At 34.8% G+C, this 19936-nt stretch overlaps 1 protein-coding gene across 7 annotated transcripts in view; it reads left to right on the forward strand.

Annotated features, from left to right (window-relative positions):
- The first annotated feature begins 211 nt into the window (after positions 1 to 211).
- LOC111054987 (lethal(3)malignant brain tumor-like protein 3) overlaps positions 212 to 19936 on the forward strand; it is a 69558-nt gene continuing 49833 nt past the window's right edge. For 2 of the 7 annotated variants that reach the window (XM_039436438.1, XM_039436440.1), the window contains exons 1-3: positions 1349 to 1505; positions 3423 to 3918; positions 14206 to 14280. In XM_039436438.1, coding sequence (XP_039292372.1) covers positions 3427 to 3918; positions 14206 to 14280 — 567 coding nt within the window. In that variant the 5' untranslated portion in view covers positions 1349 to 1505; positions 3423 to 3426. Of the gene's footprint in view, positions 319 to 1348; positions 1506 to 3422; positions 3919 to 14205; positions 14281 to 19936 lie in introns of those variants that run through there. The other 5 variants (XM_039436442.1, XM_039436444.1, XM_039436441.1 and 2 more) reach the window with 3 other exon arrangements.

The raw sequence follows: 19936 nt of genomic DNA on the forward strand, positions 1-19936 counted from the left end.
TTCAATTTGGTATAAATAAAATGAATAGAGATGCTTATTATATGCGAAAATCTATCATGGATCAATAACGATACATTCATGGAAATTATTGTTCAAATATATATAATTGGAATCATGATAAATTTTTAGTGCTATTTCAAAAAACAGCTGTTAATCAGATGAGTTTTTTTGGAATATCGTTCAGAAAGCAGTGATGCCATCCCATTGGCTATTTTCTGAGATCTGCAACGTTGGTGGGGATTCGCGTCTACGCTTGCGTAGAAGCATGCTATGAGAATGAAGGTTTCAAGTTCGTCATAGAAGATACGGTACATCAAGGTAAGCAAATTGTTTTTCTGTCGATAATTAATTACCCTGCCAAAATCTATTACATTATTTTGATAGTATACAATTGGATCTTCAGTTTGATCACAACTTTCATGGCTTAATCATGACAGTCTTATAGTTATCTTCATTTGAAAATCGTATTTGATTCTCTGCAATCCTATACACTACCCGCCTCATGAAGATGGCAACGCTGGATTTCTCTTCTTCCCAAGCATTTCCCTTTTCTACCTTTCATGTAGTGCATGCTAATACATAGGATAAATGAATTTGCAGCTTTGATATCGATTTTATGTTTGTTCTTTGATTATCAAATAATGCTTTTTCATGCAATGAAAAAATAGCGGTGTGGGCTACATCAGCATATCAACTTGGGTTGTTCAAAGTTTCTCAAACTAGGTATAGGTTTTGTTCGTCTACAGTATCTGTGTTTGCTTTTGATAATATTATCATTTCAATCATGGTTTACTTCTACTACTTAATAAATAAAATATCCAACAATTTAGCCCTGTTGAAACTTTCTCTCCAAAAACATATTTATCTCATTGAATTGAATACATCGTTTCAAGGTACCTATAATAACTCATATTGGTATAAGTTATGTGTACCTACGTATATTTCTATCAAAAAATTTACCGTATGTATTTGTTAACAGTAAATCTCTTTTTTATCAAATAGTTCTTTACTTGCATTATGTAGAGGCTTCAAAGTTGTGAAACTATAATCATTTTTTTGCTGCAATTGTTGATGTAGGTTCAGTTTCAATATTTTCCATCTTTCAGCTCCTAGTTCATCTGGGACACGGTAGAATCTTATTGACAGAGGGAAATAACAGTTTTGTTGGCCATACTGACAGTTTTTGAATGTGTTTGTTTGTTTCGTGCTCATTATACATTTTTGCCGTTATTAAAATGAATTATTTTGATTGATTTCCATCTTATTTTGAATTTATCATTGTTAAAGATTTAATTTAGCAGTTTTCGTGAATTTAACAAGGATAAATTCAACAAATCTGTAGCACTCTCATCGCGCTAGTAAATGACGTCATTCATACTGCCATCTTGTATAGGGAAATATTTCTGGCTATTTTGTAGGCAGAGCAGTGCTTGTAGTGTGTAAAGATGAACAGCGCGTTACCTTCCTGCTATTTTATTAAAATTCTGTTTAGTTGATAGCTCAAGGTGAGTAAATTTTGATTACAAAACATAAATTGATATATGTTTTTTAATTTGGCTTTTGAAAATAGGGTTTTTTCACTGAACTTTTTACGGAATTCTACCAATAATCACAGCAAGTCACAGTTTTTCTGGAGTGGGGGTATGCATTCGATGCTTATGTCTGTTTTTAGTTTTTACTTTACAATATGAATAAATGCTATTCCTTTTTCAAATATAAACTTTTTAAATTCAATACTTTTTATTATCTCACTACAATGATCTCTTATATACAGCAAATGACAATTAAACCATCATTTTTATCTACTTGTAAGATTGCAACTGGAGTAAGTTGTGCGATAACCTTAATTTTCCATGTCTGCATTGGTTTTTTGTGACGAGTTTGAGAATAGTTCTGATACAATAAATCATTGTATTACTGTTTTAACACTTGCTATTTTTAAAATTTTTTTGCTAACGTGAAGCTAGTTTCTGCATAATTAAATCCAGAGATAATTACAAAGTATAAAGTTAATTTGTGTTTTAAAAATTGTTTTTCTTTCTACAGTATTGAGATCAATATTTAATATTGATAATGGTATATAGATAGAAACTGCTGAGTATGCAAGTTGATTTTAAAAATATCAACAAAGATCTTTTATGCTATTTAATTTTATAAACAATAATAATTAATTTTTCAACTTAATATTATTAATTGATCATCTTGACTTACAATGTTGAATTTTGCAAACGTTTCAATAATTCATTTTCATTGTTAATAATTGCTTTCGTAGCAATAATTTTTTTCAATAAAAAGCATTGTCTTTTTCATTAAAATATTCAAGAACTAAATATGTTTTTCATTATTTTTTTTTCAATTTTTATGTTTATATTTTTAAGAATAAACTTACCTACTATATTTTATTGATTGAATATTTTTCAAGCCGTCCAGTTCATTAAAAAAATTTTGGTTGCGATTTTAAGATATTGATTACATAAATCAAGTTCCTTGGCCCTTCTACTCCTGTTGACCACCTGTTGATCACTTTATAAGGCTGGCCACTAACGGTAGGACACTTACATGTTTGCATGTTTTCAGCAAGAGGCTTCTAACATAAAATAAACAACCATTAATAATAAACTACTGATAAATTACAAATTATAATAATTATTATAGAAAATAATTTTACCTTAGAAAAGAAAAGATTGAACAATAATACATCTGAGATAAAAAACCTATCCACAATTTTTTTAAGCCTTTCACTATGATAACACAATAATATTTATGACGACATGTGTGTATAGGACATGGACATCATCATGCATGTCCTCTACGTCATTAGTAGCCAGCCTTACGGTACAGAGGACATGCATGATGAACATATTTATACACACATGTCGGCATACAATGTTGCGTCATCAGAGTGAAAGGCTGTAACAAAAGTTTTTGAGGTTAGGTTTTTGTATCTTCGATTTTTTGTTGATGTATTTTTTTAAATAATTTGTTTATATTTTTCTTTCTCCATTTGAGGTTAAATTATTTTTGTATCATAATTTAGTAATTTTTATAAAACATGCATGATGTACATGTGTGTGCGCATAGATGCATGTTTATCATGCATTTCCTATGAAATACTTTATTGATTTTTTTTATGAAATAACTGTTCAGACATTCATTTTTTTTCTTTTTGTACTTTGTATTTGTTTTCTTTTATCTTATACTTGAAATCTTTGAAATGTCATATTTATTCTGTCTAAGATTATTTAACTTTTGTAACTTGTTCTTTGTAACTGGGCACCCGCCAAAAAACTTTGGGTTTGGCAGGACCCTCAATTGTTTTGAGTTGTGAATAAAAATTTTAAAATTTTGATTGATTTGATTCGATTGATGTTTATATAATTATTGTAGCCTAATGGTTCTAATATATTATTTTATTTTTCTAGAATAATGGAAAACGCCAACAGCTCACAACCTGCTATGACGGGTACGGGGGCTGTCCCAAATGTAACAATCACACCCAATGCTACCAATCCAACGGTGGTTGGAACCAGTGATGCCACCACGCCACGCCTAATTCAACTGAAAGTCGCTCCTGCACCACCGACCGTGATGACGTCACCAAGCCCCGCCCCTCCTCGTCCTCCCACCCCTCACTCGTCGATTGTCGTCCCCTCCCCTACCCCCGCCGCAACCGGTCAGTCTATCCCCTCAATTGCTCAAGCCTCGCCCATCACCAATATTCCCCGCGCCGCTCAATCTACTCCCTCCATTGTTCAAGCCCCGCCCACCTCCAATATTCCCCGCATCTGCAATTTGGGCCCGCTGATCTATTTGCAGGCGACCGGCGTGCCTAAGGGTGGTACGCCTGTTGTCAATAGTGCTGTGGCTCAAGGTGGCAACACTACGACCAATGCACCTGTACAGTTCACAATGCCGCAGGTGAGTCTTCATCAATTCATGACATTTTTATTTATTTATTTGAAAATATAAATATTTGAAATATTCATGTGCCCAGGATGGTTCAGTCACGATAATGGCCGTTTTCACACTCAAGGGGCATTTACGCTAGTCAAGTTTACAAGAATACAAGTTTCTTCTTCTTTGATGGTCCCACAGCCCAAATCGAGCCCTGGCCTCCTCAATCCTGCCTCTCCAACCATCTCGATCCCTTGCCTCCGCCCTCCAATTTTTCACATGTAGTATATCTCAGAATACAAGTTTAGTATAAAATGAATGCATTTTGCAATATTCATCATAGTAGCTTGAGTTGTTATCTTTTATATTGAGTGACCCCTTAAGAGGCGTTTACATTGGTCAAGTTTACTTGGCACCAAGTTCTGTATAAACTGAATGTATTTTGCAAACTTGAAGTCAAGTTCACAAGATCCTTCCACTGCACCAATATAGACCCTTCATCAAGTCTTGTTGATACGTGTAGATGTTGGACATGTTTGACTTTTGGATCCAACTTGAATCTTGAAGGTACAATCCAACCTATGAGATAAAAACAGATGTCAGTCAATGTAGCAATGTAGAAGTATATAAACTAAATAAAAGTATGATACAGGAAAAGTAAGAAGAAAACTTAGAAATGTATAATTATTATTAAACGAAAATCCAAATTAAATGCTGTAATTCACCCTGAAGACTTCTACTACTGCAAATATTGACAACAGGGTAAACAGCTAGATGGAAAGCATAAGTCTTTAGGGTGAATTACATGATTTAATTTGCTTTTTTGTTTAATAATAATTATTAGTTCATTAGCATTTTAATAATTGCAATATCTCAGTAATTTCCATCTGTTGACTTCGAAAATTTATTAGATTTTTTACTTCATATAACTATATTATACTTTTGAGTCTATGAAAACTTGAATTCAAGTAAACTTGACCAATCTAAAAGCCTCTTTACCGATTGTTGTCTGACATTTCACGTCGACATGACCAATTGGAAGACATTCGTGACGATAAGTGTCAGCCCACAATGGGTAAACGGCCAATAGGATTCAAGATTTAGCGGTATGAGGAGGGAATAGGCTACTGCGCATGCACTGTTTCTCTCGCACTCTGTTTTGCACTAACCGGCTGGGCAGTCAATCATGCGTTCCCTCTGTACCAACCAATCTTATTGGTCGTTTCCAAGGACATCGATTTCGTGACGTCCCAACACCCAGAATGTCTCCCAGGCCCTGTTTCATGATAAAATACAATCTAATAGTTTGATACAATGCACCTAGAATACCTAGGTACCAATGTATTCTAGAAACCTTGGTTTGATACTTTCATATTGTAGTAACCAACTGACTACTGGTATTATTAGTTTAGTTTATTATGCAAAAATACAAGCTAATAGTTTGTTTATTACTCACTCTAATAACGATTATTACTCACTCTAATAACCAGCTGACTACTGACTATCTTATCATGACCCAAATGGTCATTTTCACACTAAAGCTGCGTTTACACAAAAGTTATCAACAAAATGTTAATAACTTAATCCTTATAGATTAGATTGAACGAAACTTGACAAACACATCTGTTCATCATGTGTATGATAAGTTAACATTTTGTTAATAACTTTGGTGTAAACGAGGCTTCAGGCTCAACTCACACTTAGGCTACGTGACTCAGGTCGAGAAGAGACTCGATTGTAGTCGAGAGCATGTGTTTCCAAATGGTGACAGTCAGACAGTCGATTCCAGTGTCCGCGACGTCACCATTTGAAAGCACATGCTCTCGACTAGAGTCGAGTCTCTCCTCGACCTGAGTCGTCTAAGTGTGAGTTGTGCCTTACCCATTATCGGCCGAAACTCTGAAATGTCCTCTGATTGGCTAATTCACACCAGCAGCTGATTCTCAGCCAATCAGAGGACAGTTCTTAGTGTAGTGTCGGTCGACAATCGGAAACGGCCATTAGCATAGCCACCTCTAATAAAATACGATATTGTATCGTCGCAGTGTAGGCCTAGAATCTAATACTTGATTGGAGAAAAAGATTAAAAAAATACCAGCTGATCAGTCGATTGACCGACTAATCGAACGATTTTCTGGACGTTGTGTTGGCGCAAAATCGTTGTGTGTGAAAACTAGCATTCTTGTGGCCGAACCATATAACACGCTTTCATTCATGTCCACGATAGCACCGTTGTGGCAACTAATCATGATTTCACAGACTTTATTTCATTTGAAAGCATTAATTTAAACGATTTTATTTCATTTCAAAGCATCAATTTAAAAGACTTTATTTCATTTGAACGCAATAATATAGAAGATTGTTCTTAGAATTCAGAGTAGAAGATTCAGTGCACATGCCTTCAAAAAACTTGATTTAGTTTGAAAAAAATTATTCACTCATGAGTAGAAGATTGAAACCTCAGTTGATAGAATCACAATTATGTAGAAGTATTGACTCCTCCTTTAATAGAGAAAATAGCATAGAGAGAAGATAGCATAAGAAGATATCCCATTGGTTGTTAACTCAGAAATTCATGTCAAATCAGGGCAAATTTCACTGTTAACTCAAGTCGATAGTCCTAGTAGCTATGTGACGCTGGTAGTCTCCCATACTGTGCCGTTCTTACACTCTCACCAAGACAGTAATAATAGACAGTGGTCGACAATAATCGGCTTCAGTTAACACAAAATCTGCTTCAAATTTGGAACATAGACGACCTACCGTATGCCATGGGATATTTTCTTATGCTATAATTTCTCTATGCCACCAGTATCTGCCGTGTCTACTTTTTCTGTTTATAGGTAGATGATTGATTTAGAGTGGTGCAACCCAGAATAACATGGATTTGTATTTTGTGTTAGAAACTGTAGTTTTAGCATTAATTGAAAAATTTTGCTATTGGCTTGGTTACCTTACTTACTTATTTGTTTCGCATGCCTTCATCTCCTGTTGAATGTATGAAGTCATTTTTTTATTATTTTATCAGCTAAGAAAATTGATTTATTTGTTTATACATACAATATCATTCTCAACTATGAATGATTGGGAAATGAACAACAGGCTTAAAACATAAAACTGTTCCTTTCCCAAATTTAGATAGAAATTGTCCACAAATAGGTTATGTTTACACTTCATGATTTTGAGTCCCAAAATATTTATAAACTAGGAATCAAGAATTTAGAAAAGTTGTATTTCTATAGTTTTATCTTGAACTTAGAAAATGATGCACAGTCCAAGTTAGATGCTAATCTCAGGGTGTGATCACATTGAATGTATATAATGTACAGTTGCACGTCAGATCATGCATGAGCCGAAAAACAAAATTGGAAAAGTGCCATTGAAACACGTTGTGACTTGCATGTAGCTGCTCACACTGAACGCAACCCGCAAGTGCACGCGATCAGTGTGAGTTGTACCTACCATTGCTCTTTCCAGATTTTGTTTCTTATCGGCACACTTGGTCATGTACAGGAACTGGCATATTAATCATGACGATTTTGTAGTAATTGTAAAGCTGCGTACACATATTCGCGCTTCCAACCCGCACCGAGCACGCTCCTCCCTCGTACCACCATCGAACCACAGTCGCTCCGCCCACGCACCCATCATGAACGTTACGGAAGATGTTAGATCTTCTCGCGTTCCCCGGTCGAACCACTGTTGCTCGCCGGTCGATCATCAATCGCTCTGATGGAGTGACGTTCGGTTGCGGAGCAGAGCGAAAGTCTGTACGCACCTTTATATGACAGCACCACTGTCATTGAAAAGGAGGAAATGTTGTACATCGACAGGTCTATTCTTGCCATTTCAGTAGCCAGTATGTCGTAATCAAGTGAACATCGCGCGTTTTTGATTAAAGCTTATTTTAAAAATAATGACTCAGTTATTCTAACACAGCGTTTATTTCGCAGACATTTCAATAATTCAAATCGACACGCGCATGTTTCCAGTAGGAATACGATCTTGTTGTGGGTAAAGAATTTTAGGAACACGTCGTCTGCTTCAAAAACGAAACCAACAGGACGAAAACGGACTGTGAGAACGCCTGAAAACATTAACTCGGTAAGAGTCGCTGTAACATGGTCTCCACGACTTTCAACTGTTGCGCTAGCCATTTCTGATCGAAGTGTACGACGAATTCTTCATTCCGACCTGAAATTCTATCCGTATAAGATAATGTTAGTGCAACAACTTTATGCAAATGATTGGGCGCATCGCAAAGCCGCTTGCGAGATCATTCTCCAAATTAATGTCCACCAGGATGCACTTATTCTTTCAAGTGACGAGGCACACTTTCATTTGTCGGGATTTGTGAATAAGCAAAATTGCCTTTATTGGGCAGCCAATAATCCACTGAGCTAAAGAGTCATTCAACGAGAAATTGAAACAATTCCACAAGTGATGATTGAGCGAGCAAAGGCAAATTTTAGAATTAGGTTAAGTAAATGTGTGAAAAGTAACGGAAAACATTTGGATGACATAATCTTTAAATAAAAAAACTTTGAGTAATCAAAACTTTGTGAGTAATCTATGTAATACACTGCAAATTGCAAAATTTGAACTTTAATTTGATATATTACATGTTCTAATTGTACGAAACACACTTTTATTATCATCTCTCAAAAATCGTCAGGTTTTTATGCCGGATATAAGCAAGCTTTAAATTGCAAATAATATACGCCTCCAATGTGATCACACCTTTATCTTGAACTTGATACCTTATGCAGAGTCCAAGTTGAACGCTAATCTAAACCGGTGGTGGATTTAAGGCATAGTCCACACCTGTCATGCACCGTTCCAATTCCAATCCGATTCATGTCCGATTTTTCTGTTGGCTGGAGGGAGGGTTGGTGGTAGGACATGTAAAGCTTGCTGTCTGTTTCACTGTCATACTGTCGTCCGTCTGTATGATCGGAACACTCTATGACAGGTGTAACCTAAAATAAAATCTAACAATGATTTCATTTATTATAATGTGACACATATCTAGTTTAAATTGATCACCAGGAAGGAGCCTATTGCATATTGTTTATAAAGGGTGTTCTGAAAAAAGATGGATGATTCCTCACTTCAAAAGAAGAAAAAAGTTCTAATTAACACAGGTCCGAAAATGCTTCGTTACAAAGTTATACAGCGTGAAATATTTCGTCTGAATTTCAGTTCCCCTGCCCTATGGGTATTTGTTGGCTGTTAATTAAGATGTTAAATTCAGCGTACTTTATGTAAAATAACTGAGAAATTGAATAAAAACGTTTCAAAGCCGTTAGCTACATTAATTTATAAGATATGTGACGAAATACGCGAAACTAGACAAAATCTGTTAATAAGCTCTCTATTTTTCATGCGTTTTGTATGTAATTAGGGATTATTTTTTCAAGGTTGTATATGACTTATAGACTTATTCTACATCTTTCTCTTCAAAATTAAATTTTCTACAAGTTCTGTAAGAAAATATTTTGTGTTTATTGTACATTTAACATAGTAAATTTGCTTCAAACCTTAAAGGAACTTGTTTTTCGGGACCAAGTTTTGCGTACTTCGTCACATATCTTATAAATTAATGTAGCTAACGGTTTTGAACCGGTTTTATTCAATTTCTCAGTTCATTTTACATAAAGTACGGTGAATTTAAAATACAACAGATACCCGTAGGGCAGGGGAACTGAAATTCAGACGGAATCTTTCAAATAACTTGGTAACTAAGAATTTTCGGACCTTTGTTAATTAGAACTTTTTTCTCTTTTGATGCGAGGAATTACCCCCTAGATTATGGGCAACTTTTTTCAGAACACTCTGTATCTGTTTACATTGAAAATTGGACAAGAGTGGAGGAAGCCTAATCTACTCTTTAAACTGTGTCATCAGCTAAATTTGAAAGAAAAATAACACAAGGATTCCCTAGGTATTATATATACCAATGTTTTCACATCAGTGTTGTTCCCAGTACAGATTGAAAAGTTCCCAACCTAACCATAAAGATCATAACTCGTTAACAAGATCTGGAGCATAATAGTTCATTTCAAGCCACAAGCCTGAATTTCATTGGATAAGCCTAATCTTGATGTTTATTGCAAACTACTAGTAGTTCTGTAAACAGTAGACCTCACGCAGTATTCTCATCCACAAGTACCTGATGTCACTTGTTTTAAATGTTAACAAACTCAGTTCACGTTTGAATTTGTATTCCATATGATATAATTCATCCAGTTTCGTGATAATATTTCTATCTGATGAAAATTAATTTTTTACGATCAAAAATATTATAATTTCTCCAGCATCATTTACTTCATTTGTTTATTTTTAATCACCTATCAAATTAGTTTTTTCGAATGTGAGAATATTGATACTAATGGGCCCGCATAATAATACCATGACTGCAAAACAAAATATTTGAAACCAAAGACCTTAAAGCTGCGATTAGACCAAAGTCATTAAAAAAATATTAATAACTCAATCCTTATAGATTACCGTATATTAGATTGAACATAACTTATCATACACATGATGAAGATGTATGTTTGTCAACTTCCGTTCAATCTAATAGAATCTATAAGGATTAATTTTTAACATTTTGTTAATAACTTTGGTGTAAACCCAGCTTAAAGATGCATACCTCTTTAAGGTAGGCGCACACAGATTGTCATCGGACGGATCGGACGATTAGATTTGATGCATTGTTTTCAATTGGAGTGCGCATACCTATCCGCATCGTATAGGTATGCGCATTGTCATCGGACGGACGGCACGCATCGGACGGATCGGACGATTAGATTTGATGCATTGTTTTCAATTGGAGTGCACATACCTGTCTGCATCGTATAGATATGCGCACTCCAATTGAAAATAATGCATAAAATCTAATCCTCCGATACGTGCCGTCCGTCCGATGACGATCTGTGTGCGCCTACCTTTAAGGTCTTTGATTGAAACTGGAGACTGGCTTCTCCACACATCTGTGTAATCACTTGTCAGCAGATTTATGATGAATAATTCTATAGTATGATTTTTACTCTAATATTGGCGTATGAAATAGGCTCCTTTTTTCTTTTATATTATCCTTGAGATGCAAAATTTCCAAAAACCTTGTATATACGTTGACGCGCAATTTAAAAAGGAACATACCTGTCAAATTACATGAAAATCTATTACCGCGTTTCGCCGTAAATGCGCAACATATAAACATTTAAACATTAAGAGAAATGCCAAACCGTCGACTTGAATCTTAAGCTGCGTTTACACCAAAGTTAATAACAAAATGTTAATAACTTAATCCTTATAGATTCTATTAGGTTGAACGGAGCTTGACAAACACATAATGTTCATCATGTGTATGATAAGTTATATCCAATCTAATAGAATCTATAAGGATTAAGTTATCAACATTTTGTTAATAACTTTGGTGTAAACGTAGCTTTAGTCCTCACTTCGCTTGGTCAATGATTCAATTATCAAAATGACTCACTTTTTTGGCGTTGCAAAATGGAATCAAAGAGGGTCGGAGTAGGTTATTTGATATATCTTCTACTCCAATTCTCTTTGTTGGAATGCATCTCAATCCTGATGAGAAGCCTAAGAAGCTAATGCTGTTTAAGGCTTTCCTCAGGAGTAGAAAGCAGTTCATTATGCTTCACAAAAAAGTGAGTTTAACGTCACAAATTGACCGCAAAGTTTATGATTTATTCGCTTCAAAAGATTTGCTTACTATTTCCTATATTCAACATTTCTAACAAATTAACAAGTATTCTCCATACTTTCCTTCACAATGTTTGCTAGTTAATGAATCAATTTGAACCCTTTTAAAGACATAATAGTCTAAAAACTGGGTTCTAATTAAACATAACTATCAACAATTTTTCTCTTAAATTCTCTCTTCTCTACTAACTGCAATACTATTAACTGTTTTCTACTAACTAAACATAAACCTCGACAAACTAACAATAAACTAACACTGCATGTGCATAGTGAGGTCCACGTTATAATGACAGTGTTTGATTAGCATTGCTATCCTTGTCTATCATTCAACAAAGCAGACATCGCTATCTCTTTCTCGCTTTGCTCTGTTAAAAGATCGTCTTTTAACAATGTAGAATTCATAATTAACTAAATATTCCACCTTAATTATGAAAACTCATTATGAAATAATTGAAAAATATAATTTATATTGTTCAATAAAATACAATTGTTCACTTTAAACGATGATGAACAGTTAATATCACACCAATAAACCTGTATCAGCTACCGTCTATAGAAGGCATTGACAAGACAAAGGATCGGCAACGTTGTTCTCCTATCTTTCTCCACTGCCATTATATAACGTGGACCTCACTATAGTTACTGGTTTCCCACGTATCAGTGTACGTTTCCGATACAGTGAAAATATTATTCCCTTTGGTTCTAATGCAACTATTCATATTTGCTCGGTTGTCTGAGTAGGGATTGTCCCATTAAAACTTATGGGAATAATACCGGATGATTCAAAAATTACTTTACAACTTCGAAAATTCATATAATTTTTTTGTGTAGTTGAGAAGTTGATATTGTGGTAATTATTCATATTGAATGAAAAAGACTAAGAAATTGTCAAAAACCACAGATTTATTGATACTTAGAAAGGCCGGTTTCGGTTATTGACAATTTCTTAGTCATATTGACAAATGACAATTTCATTCAATTCATATAAATCCTATTAAACAAGGTACAGAGCTGTTTTTTGTGTTGTGATACTGATATGTGGCAGTAAAGCTTTATTGAAAAAGTTTATTATGCACTGCGTCTGCATGTCTCTTAACTGCAGCTTGTATTAATTATATTTCTAGCTGCATGTCAGATAATTGCAACTTGCTGCAAGTAACCAATGCATTGCATGCCTCGTAACTGTAACTTGTATTAATTATACTGTGTGATTAGAAAAGGACTTTACAACTTTGAAAGCACATGCATATTATTGAAATTACTTACAGAATTGAGAAAAGTGTCATTTTGTTACAAAACAATTCAAGTTTAAGGTGTGGGTGTTATTTTGGTTCGATGTGACAGCCGTTGGTAATGCGACATACATCCCACCGATAAACGATTTCTTGCCACACTCGTACCAGCATATCAGGCAGCGATCTGAATGTCATCCGATTTCGGAGGTCATTTAGATTGTCTGGTAGAGGCGGAACATAAACCTTATCATTAATGATACCCCACAGGAAGAAATCCATCGGTGTTAAATCCGATGAGCGAGGTGGCCATGCAATTGGCCCTGCACGGACAATCCAGTGAAGTTGAAAGCAATTGTCTAGAAAATCCCAATTTCTCCGTGGAAATGAGATGGTGCACCGTCATGCTGAAAGTAAAAGGGCACTTGTTCATCTTGTTCAGCATGGCGGTACACCACCTCATTTCCACGGAGAAGTTTGGGATTTTCTAGACATTCGCTTTCAATTTCGCTGGATTGGCCTTGGCCATGCAGGGCCAATTGCATGGCCACAGCAGGGCCATGCAGGACCAATTGCATGGCCACCTCGCTCACCGGATTTAACACCGATGGATTTCTTCCTGTGGGGTTTCATTAAGGAAAAGGTTTACGTTCCGCCTCTACCATAAAATCTAAATGACCTCCGAAATCGGATCACATTCGGATCGCTAACTGATATGCTGGTTCGTGTGTGACAAGAAATCGATTTTGTTATCGGTGGGATGTATGTCGCATTACCAACGGCTGTTACATCGAACCAAAATAACACCCACACCTTAAACTTGAAGTATTTTGTAACAAAATGACACCTTTCTCAATTCTGTAAGTAATTTCAATAAATTCATGTGCTTTCAAAGTTGTAAAGCCCTTTTATAATCACTCTATATGTCTAGTTGCATGTTAAATAGCTGTAACTTGTAGGGTATTAATTATATTTCCAGTTGGGTGATCTAATTGACGAACATGGTTCGATTCTTGATGTTCACTGTTATCAAATCATAGCAGGGAAAGTATGTTGCTTGGACTAGGCGTTTGTGGCAATTATTCTAACCCAAAAGTAAAAACAGAAAAGTAGATTGTGGGAAGAAAAAGTCGTCTAGTATTTTTCGAGTTTGTAGAACCTGAGGCGAACGGTATTAACGGCATTTTTTCTTTCTGGTAGAACCTCTAAAATCTCTTATTACTCGTGGTACCGGTGCTAGCCTTTTGTGTTGTTGTCTTCTCGTTCGTATTCCGCCAAAAAATGTCTTTATTCTCGTTTATATTCCGCCAAAAATGTCGAGCTGAAATCATTAATGTGATTACAGGTTTTTTCGGAAGCCGGCAAATCTTCAAGAAAAATGATCGTGTCCAGTGCTAAGAATTGGGTCCAACAAAACAGGGTACTTATCAATTTAGTTTAATTATACAAGGTGCGCTAAGAGAAACTTACTTATTTGAAAAAATTCCCGTGCGTTGAATTGGTCGTGTAGAGGGACAGGAGGGGCGCATCTGGAGGGGGAAGTTCTCAAATTTATCCTCCCTCAAGTAAATAGCCATCATGCTCCGGTCTAGAGAGCAGCGGGCCTTCGCAGTTGAGAACTTCTTTTCTAATGATCGATCTCCTTCCGCGCTCGATTTGAAATTCCTCCCCACATACTTTTTCCTGGCCATAATTCGATTCTGTCGTGGGTTAACTCATTCCATGAGTGTGGACGTGTCGCTAAACCCAGAAATGAACTTCAACCAACTATCAGAACTCCATAAAATATTGAAAGAGTGAGGCAGTCAGTTGTGCGTTCTCCCCGGCGTTCGGCTCGCAAACACGCAGCTGCTATGGCAATTTCTGACTCCACTGTTCAACGAATTTTTCATGAAGACCTTCAACTTCATCCCTATAAATTGGCTGTTGTTCAAGAATTGACTGAACCCGTCAAAATGCATGTGATATGCTGTTGACAACCTGCCTGAAGACGCGGTCATTTACAAGGCTCATTTCCACATGTGTTTCCTCAATGCGATTTTTTATGGGGTTATTTGAAATCCCTGGTTTATGTCGATCGACCACGGACCATAGCACACCTCAAGAACAACAATCGCCATGCCTTTGCCAACATACCGATTGATATACTGCTACGAAATTTCAAAAATCGACTTTATATTGTGTATGCGCTATGGGGGTCGCCATTGGTCTGATGTCATTTTCAAGACTGCATGGAAAAAATTGAGATATCGTATTCTCATATAAAAAAGATTGAAACAATATCTGAAGTACTTTTGTTTTTATTGACCTTTCAAATAAGTAAGTTTCTCTGGCGCACTTTGTACAATGTATTTTTGAGAATTTGTACTTCCTTCGAGGCCTTATATTTTGGTTGTGTACGGACGCGTTTCATGACACCGAGTGGCATTTTCAGGTGAATCGAAGCTGAAGATGACTCTCAGTAGCACACTTCACAAGAAATGTAGCTTTTGTTGGGGAAGTGCAAATTATCACCATACATTGAATAAATCAACCAACTATTCAAAAAAATCTGGTGTGGTACGCTCACACAACTTTCCTTGCTTATATTTGAAACTACGATCAGACTTCTTATATTATGTGTATCTATAATTGTTTTCAGAGTACTTTTTCCTTTGTGTAAATTTTGAAATTCGATGGATTTTTTTAAAGTCGTCAAAACAGCTATTCTACAGATGAAATATCTCGACTATGTGTTCTTTTTATGAACTGCGCTACCTACCTACCTCATGCACGAGAAGGAGGTTACTAAGTCCATTTCTCATGGATGGGGTGGACCCCCCATTAGTTTCCCTGAAAGGAGACTCATGCCAGTTAATAGAGCTGATAAATAACTGTACAGGGTATGAATTTGAAAATAATCGGTCAAGTTATTTCTGAGAAAATCGTGAAAAACATGTTTTTTTAGTGATTATCCGCCATTTTTCTCAAGAATATTACGGAGCTCCTGCAATTTTCCCAGAAATGAGACTCATGTCAGTTGATAGGGCTGATAAATAGCTATCCATGGTATAAATTTGAAGAAAATCATTAGAGCCGTTTTCGAGAAAACCGTGAAAACATGGTTTTTTAGTAATTATCCGCCATTTTTCCGCCATTTTGAATTCAATTTTATTGAATTTCTTATTGTCGGATCCTCATGGTATAAGGACCTTAAGTTTAAAATTTCAAGTCAATCGGTTGATTAGGAATGGAGTTATCGTGTTCACATACATACACACACACACACACACACACACACACACACACCACACACACACACACACACACACACACACACAACACACACACACACACACACACACACACACACACACAGAGAGAGACCAACATCCAAAAATCATGTTTTTGGAGTCAGGGGACCTTGAAACGTATAGAAAACTTGAAATTAGGGTACCTTAATTTTTTTGGAAAGCAATACTTTCCTTACCTACGGTAATAGGGCAAGGAGAGTAAAAAGATACAGTTTTTGCTGTAGTTCTTTCTGAGTAAATTATCAACATACATTGCATAAATCAACCAACAATTTACAAAAGATACCGTTTATACTGGACTTATTCTGAGGAAATAAAAACACACATATATTGTCAATAATTCTACAGGCCCATGGTTTCGTTAATTTTTATTAACGAAAGTTAAGCTCTATTTCGTTATGGAACGGCTCTACAACATCGACGGTGAATCAGTAGAATTATTCTGAGGAAGTTACGCATTTTACCTCCATGATTGTCTGTGGGTAATGGGTAGGATGATGATTATGATGATGATGATTATGATGATGATGATGATGATGATGATGATGATGATGATGATGATAATGAGAGGACCTATAGCTTTGGGTGGGTTCCGAACTACCGATGATGAATTTCTCATTAATATGTACTTGGTGAGAATTTATTCCATGTGAAAAGAGAGACTATGTACAGAGCCGTTGAACAAGGTTTGGGATTTATAAAAATAGGTTCTTATATTCTAGTATTTGAAATGGAATCTTATTCCTTTTGAATTCTTGTTGAATTTTGAATCTTCAGTAAATTATATGAAGCTTGTCTCTCGTCCACTTATTAGCCTCTTTTAATGTAATACTAGTTGGTAACCCGTGCTTCGCTAGGGTCCAATTAAAAACAAACAAAGACAAACTGGACCTGGACCTACTGAGATTTTTACTTTCCTTGCCCTACTACCATAGGTAAGGAAAGTGTTGCTTTCCAAAAAAAATTAAGGTACCCTAATTTCAAGTTTTCTATACGTTTCAAGGTCCCCTGAGTCCAAAAACATGATTTTTGGGTGTTGGTCTGTGTATGTGTGTATGTCTGTGAACACGATAACTCCATTCCTAATCAACCGATTGACTTGAAATTTTAAACTTAAGGTTCTTATACCATGAGGATCTGACAATAAGAAATTAAATAAAATTGAATTCAAAATGGCGGATAATTACTAAAAAACCATGTTTTTCACGGTTTTCTCGAAAACGGCTCTAACGATTTTCTTCAAATTTATATCATGGATAGCTATTTATTAGCCCTATCAACTGAAATGAGTCTCATTTCTGGGAAAATTTCAGGAGTTCCGTAATATTCTTGTGAAAAATGGCGGATAATCACTAAAAAACCATGTTATTCACGATTTTCTCAAAATAACTTGACCGATTTTTTTCAAATTCATACTCTGTATAGTTATTTATCAGCTCTATTAACTGGCATGAGTTTCCTTTCTGGGAAACTAATGGGGGGTTCACCCCATCCTTGAGAAATGGACTTTGTAACCTCCTTCTCGTGCATGAGGTAGGTAGGTAGAGCAGTTCATAGAAAGAACACATAGTCGAGATATTTCATCTGTAGAACAGCTGTTTTGACGACTTTGAAAAAATGACAACTAAAAAAAATCATCGAATTTCACAATTTATTTACACAAAGGAAAAAGTACTCTGAAAACAATATTATATATACACATATACAAAAAGTCTGATCGTAGTTTCAAAATATGAGCAAGGAAAGTTGTGTGAGTGTACCACACCAGATTTTTAAGAATAGGCCTATAACCATCCTCGTTAAATTAAGAATCTATGTGAAAAATGTCAAGTTAATAAGTCCAGTAGTGCAGACGTTATGATGATGCGTGATTCGTGAATTTTCTATCCCCCACATTGTTAGTCGATTCTTTCGTTTATTATGTTATAGATTTATCAAAGATATATTGGAAGATGGATCTTGATCAGATTTATACCAATCATTTATCAATTAGTTCCTTACAGTTAGAGAAGCATTCAATATTTCTTTGATTTCCCTCGCATTTGATAATGGTTATAAGAAAATTACAATTCGTGTACATCAATGGTGAAAAGCGATCTATCTATGTTTGAAGTTGAAGTTTTTTCAGTTATCGTATAATGATGGTTTGACACCTTGTGAGACCGGAGTCCCTCCCAATATGTAAAGTTCCAGATGCACAAAAGCCGGTTAAATTTTAATCGTGATTAATTCCACGAGAACCAATCATAGAAGCCGTCTTATCAAAAAGGCCTTCTCTGATTGGTTTCCATGAAATTAACCACGGTTAAAATATAACCGGCTTTTGTGCAACGGGGCCAAAGTATTTTATGTAAAGTCTCTCATTATAATAATCAATCAATTATCTATTGATTTTTTTCTTGCTTTATCATCACAATTCATCAGTTGTAAATAGCAATGCACAGCTCAAATTTAAGCTTATAATTGTACAGATTTTTGCTTGAGATATTGTAAAGCATATTATAAACCTTTGCATGGCTTTATCGCACACTGTACATTCTTTTTTATAAGTGCAGTCCTAACTCATGCTTAGTGCAATGTTTCTTATGCTTAGCTTCTCACATTTTATTTTTGTAAATATTTATTGGTAATTATATATTATCTTTATTTATCTGCTGCAAGTATTCATAATAATTTCTCAATCAATTCTTATTTTTAGCATAACATTGAATAAAGGTTTGATATAGCTCTGAATTGAATTTTTATAACTAAGTATCTTTTATTGAATTAATTAATTTTTTTTTATGTTTCAATAAATGAAACTCCTTCATGCTATTCTCTGTTTATTAACTTACAATATTAATTATCATTCACCTCCTATTCAACTATAGTGAGGTCCACATTATAATATCAGTGTTTGATTAGCAATGATTTTGTTATAATTTTTTTAAAACCAGACGAAATATAAATTCTCCAAAACCTTCTAAAGAAGATTTGACTGCAGGAGTCAAGTTTTACATTATATTAAAAAAAACATAGAAATAGTACATTGATATAATCTATCAGTAATCCCAAAATAATAATTTTCAATTCAAATCATATCAAATGAAAAATAGTTGTCAATCTTGAGTTGAAAAAAATTGATACATTGATAATAATTCATTTAATTGTATTGTGTAGCAATATGTAGCAATAGTATAATAAAACAATGGGATTTCAGTTGTTGCTTATCACAAACAATATAAATAAATCATTCACAAGAAAAAAAAGTATTTATTAAGATTATTCAAATTCACTCAAATTATTTAACAGAAAGTGTTTCATCTTATTTTTAACAATTGAAATTCTATCCAGACCAATTAAATCATCTGGCAATATAGTTGCTATAATTATCATTATAGTAATAATAATAATAAACTTTATTGTAAAAAACAATGCATACAAAATAATACTCAATCATCTAGAGCATGAACTAATAATAATAATAATAAATAATACAATTATGAATATTATATACATTTAATTCTCTTGACAATAAATATACTCCCATGCAAGGGAAGCTTCCCTGTATGATAGGAGGAGTTGCTGCAGACCCTAGAAACTCTCTTATAGTAAAAAATAAAATTATTTATAGAATTCCTTACATACTAATAATGTACCTATCCAGTAATTAGAACTAGGAAATGAATGACAAGACTTTGAAAAATAAAAAATAAAAGTCATACCTATCCTTGTTTACCATTCAACAAAACGGATAGCGCTATCTCTATCTCGCTTTGCTCTGTTGCCAGATCGTCTTTTAAC

Source organism: Nilaparvata lugens, chromosome 10, assembly GCF_014356525.2.
Source record: "Nilaparvata lugens isolate BPH chromosome 10, ASM1435652v1, whole genome shotgun sequence".
In the NCBI taxonomy this organism is placed as follows: domain Eukaryota; kingdom Metazoa; phylum Arthropoda; class Insecta; order Hemiptera; family Delphacidae; genus Nilaparvata; species Nilaparvata lugens.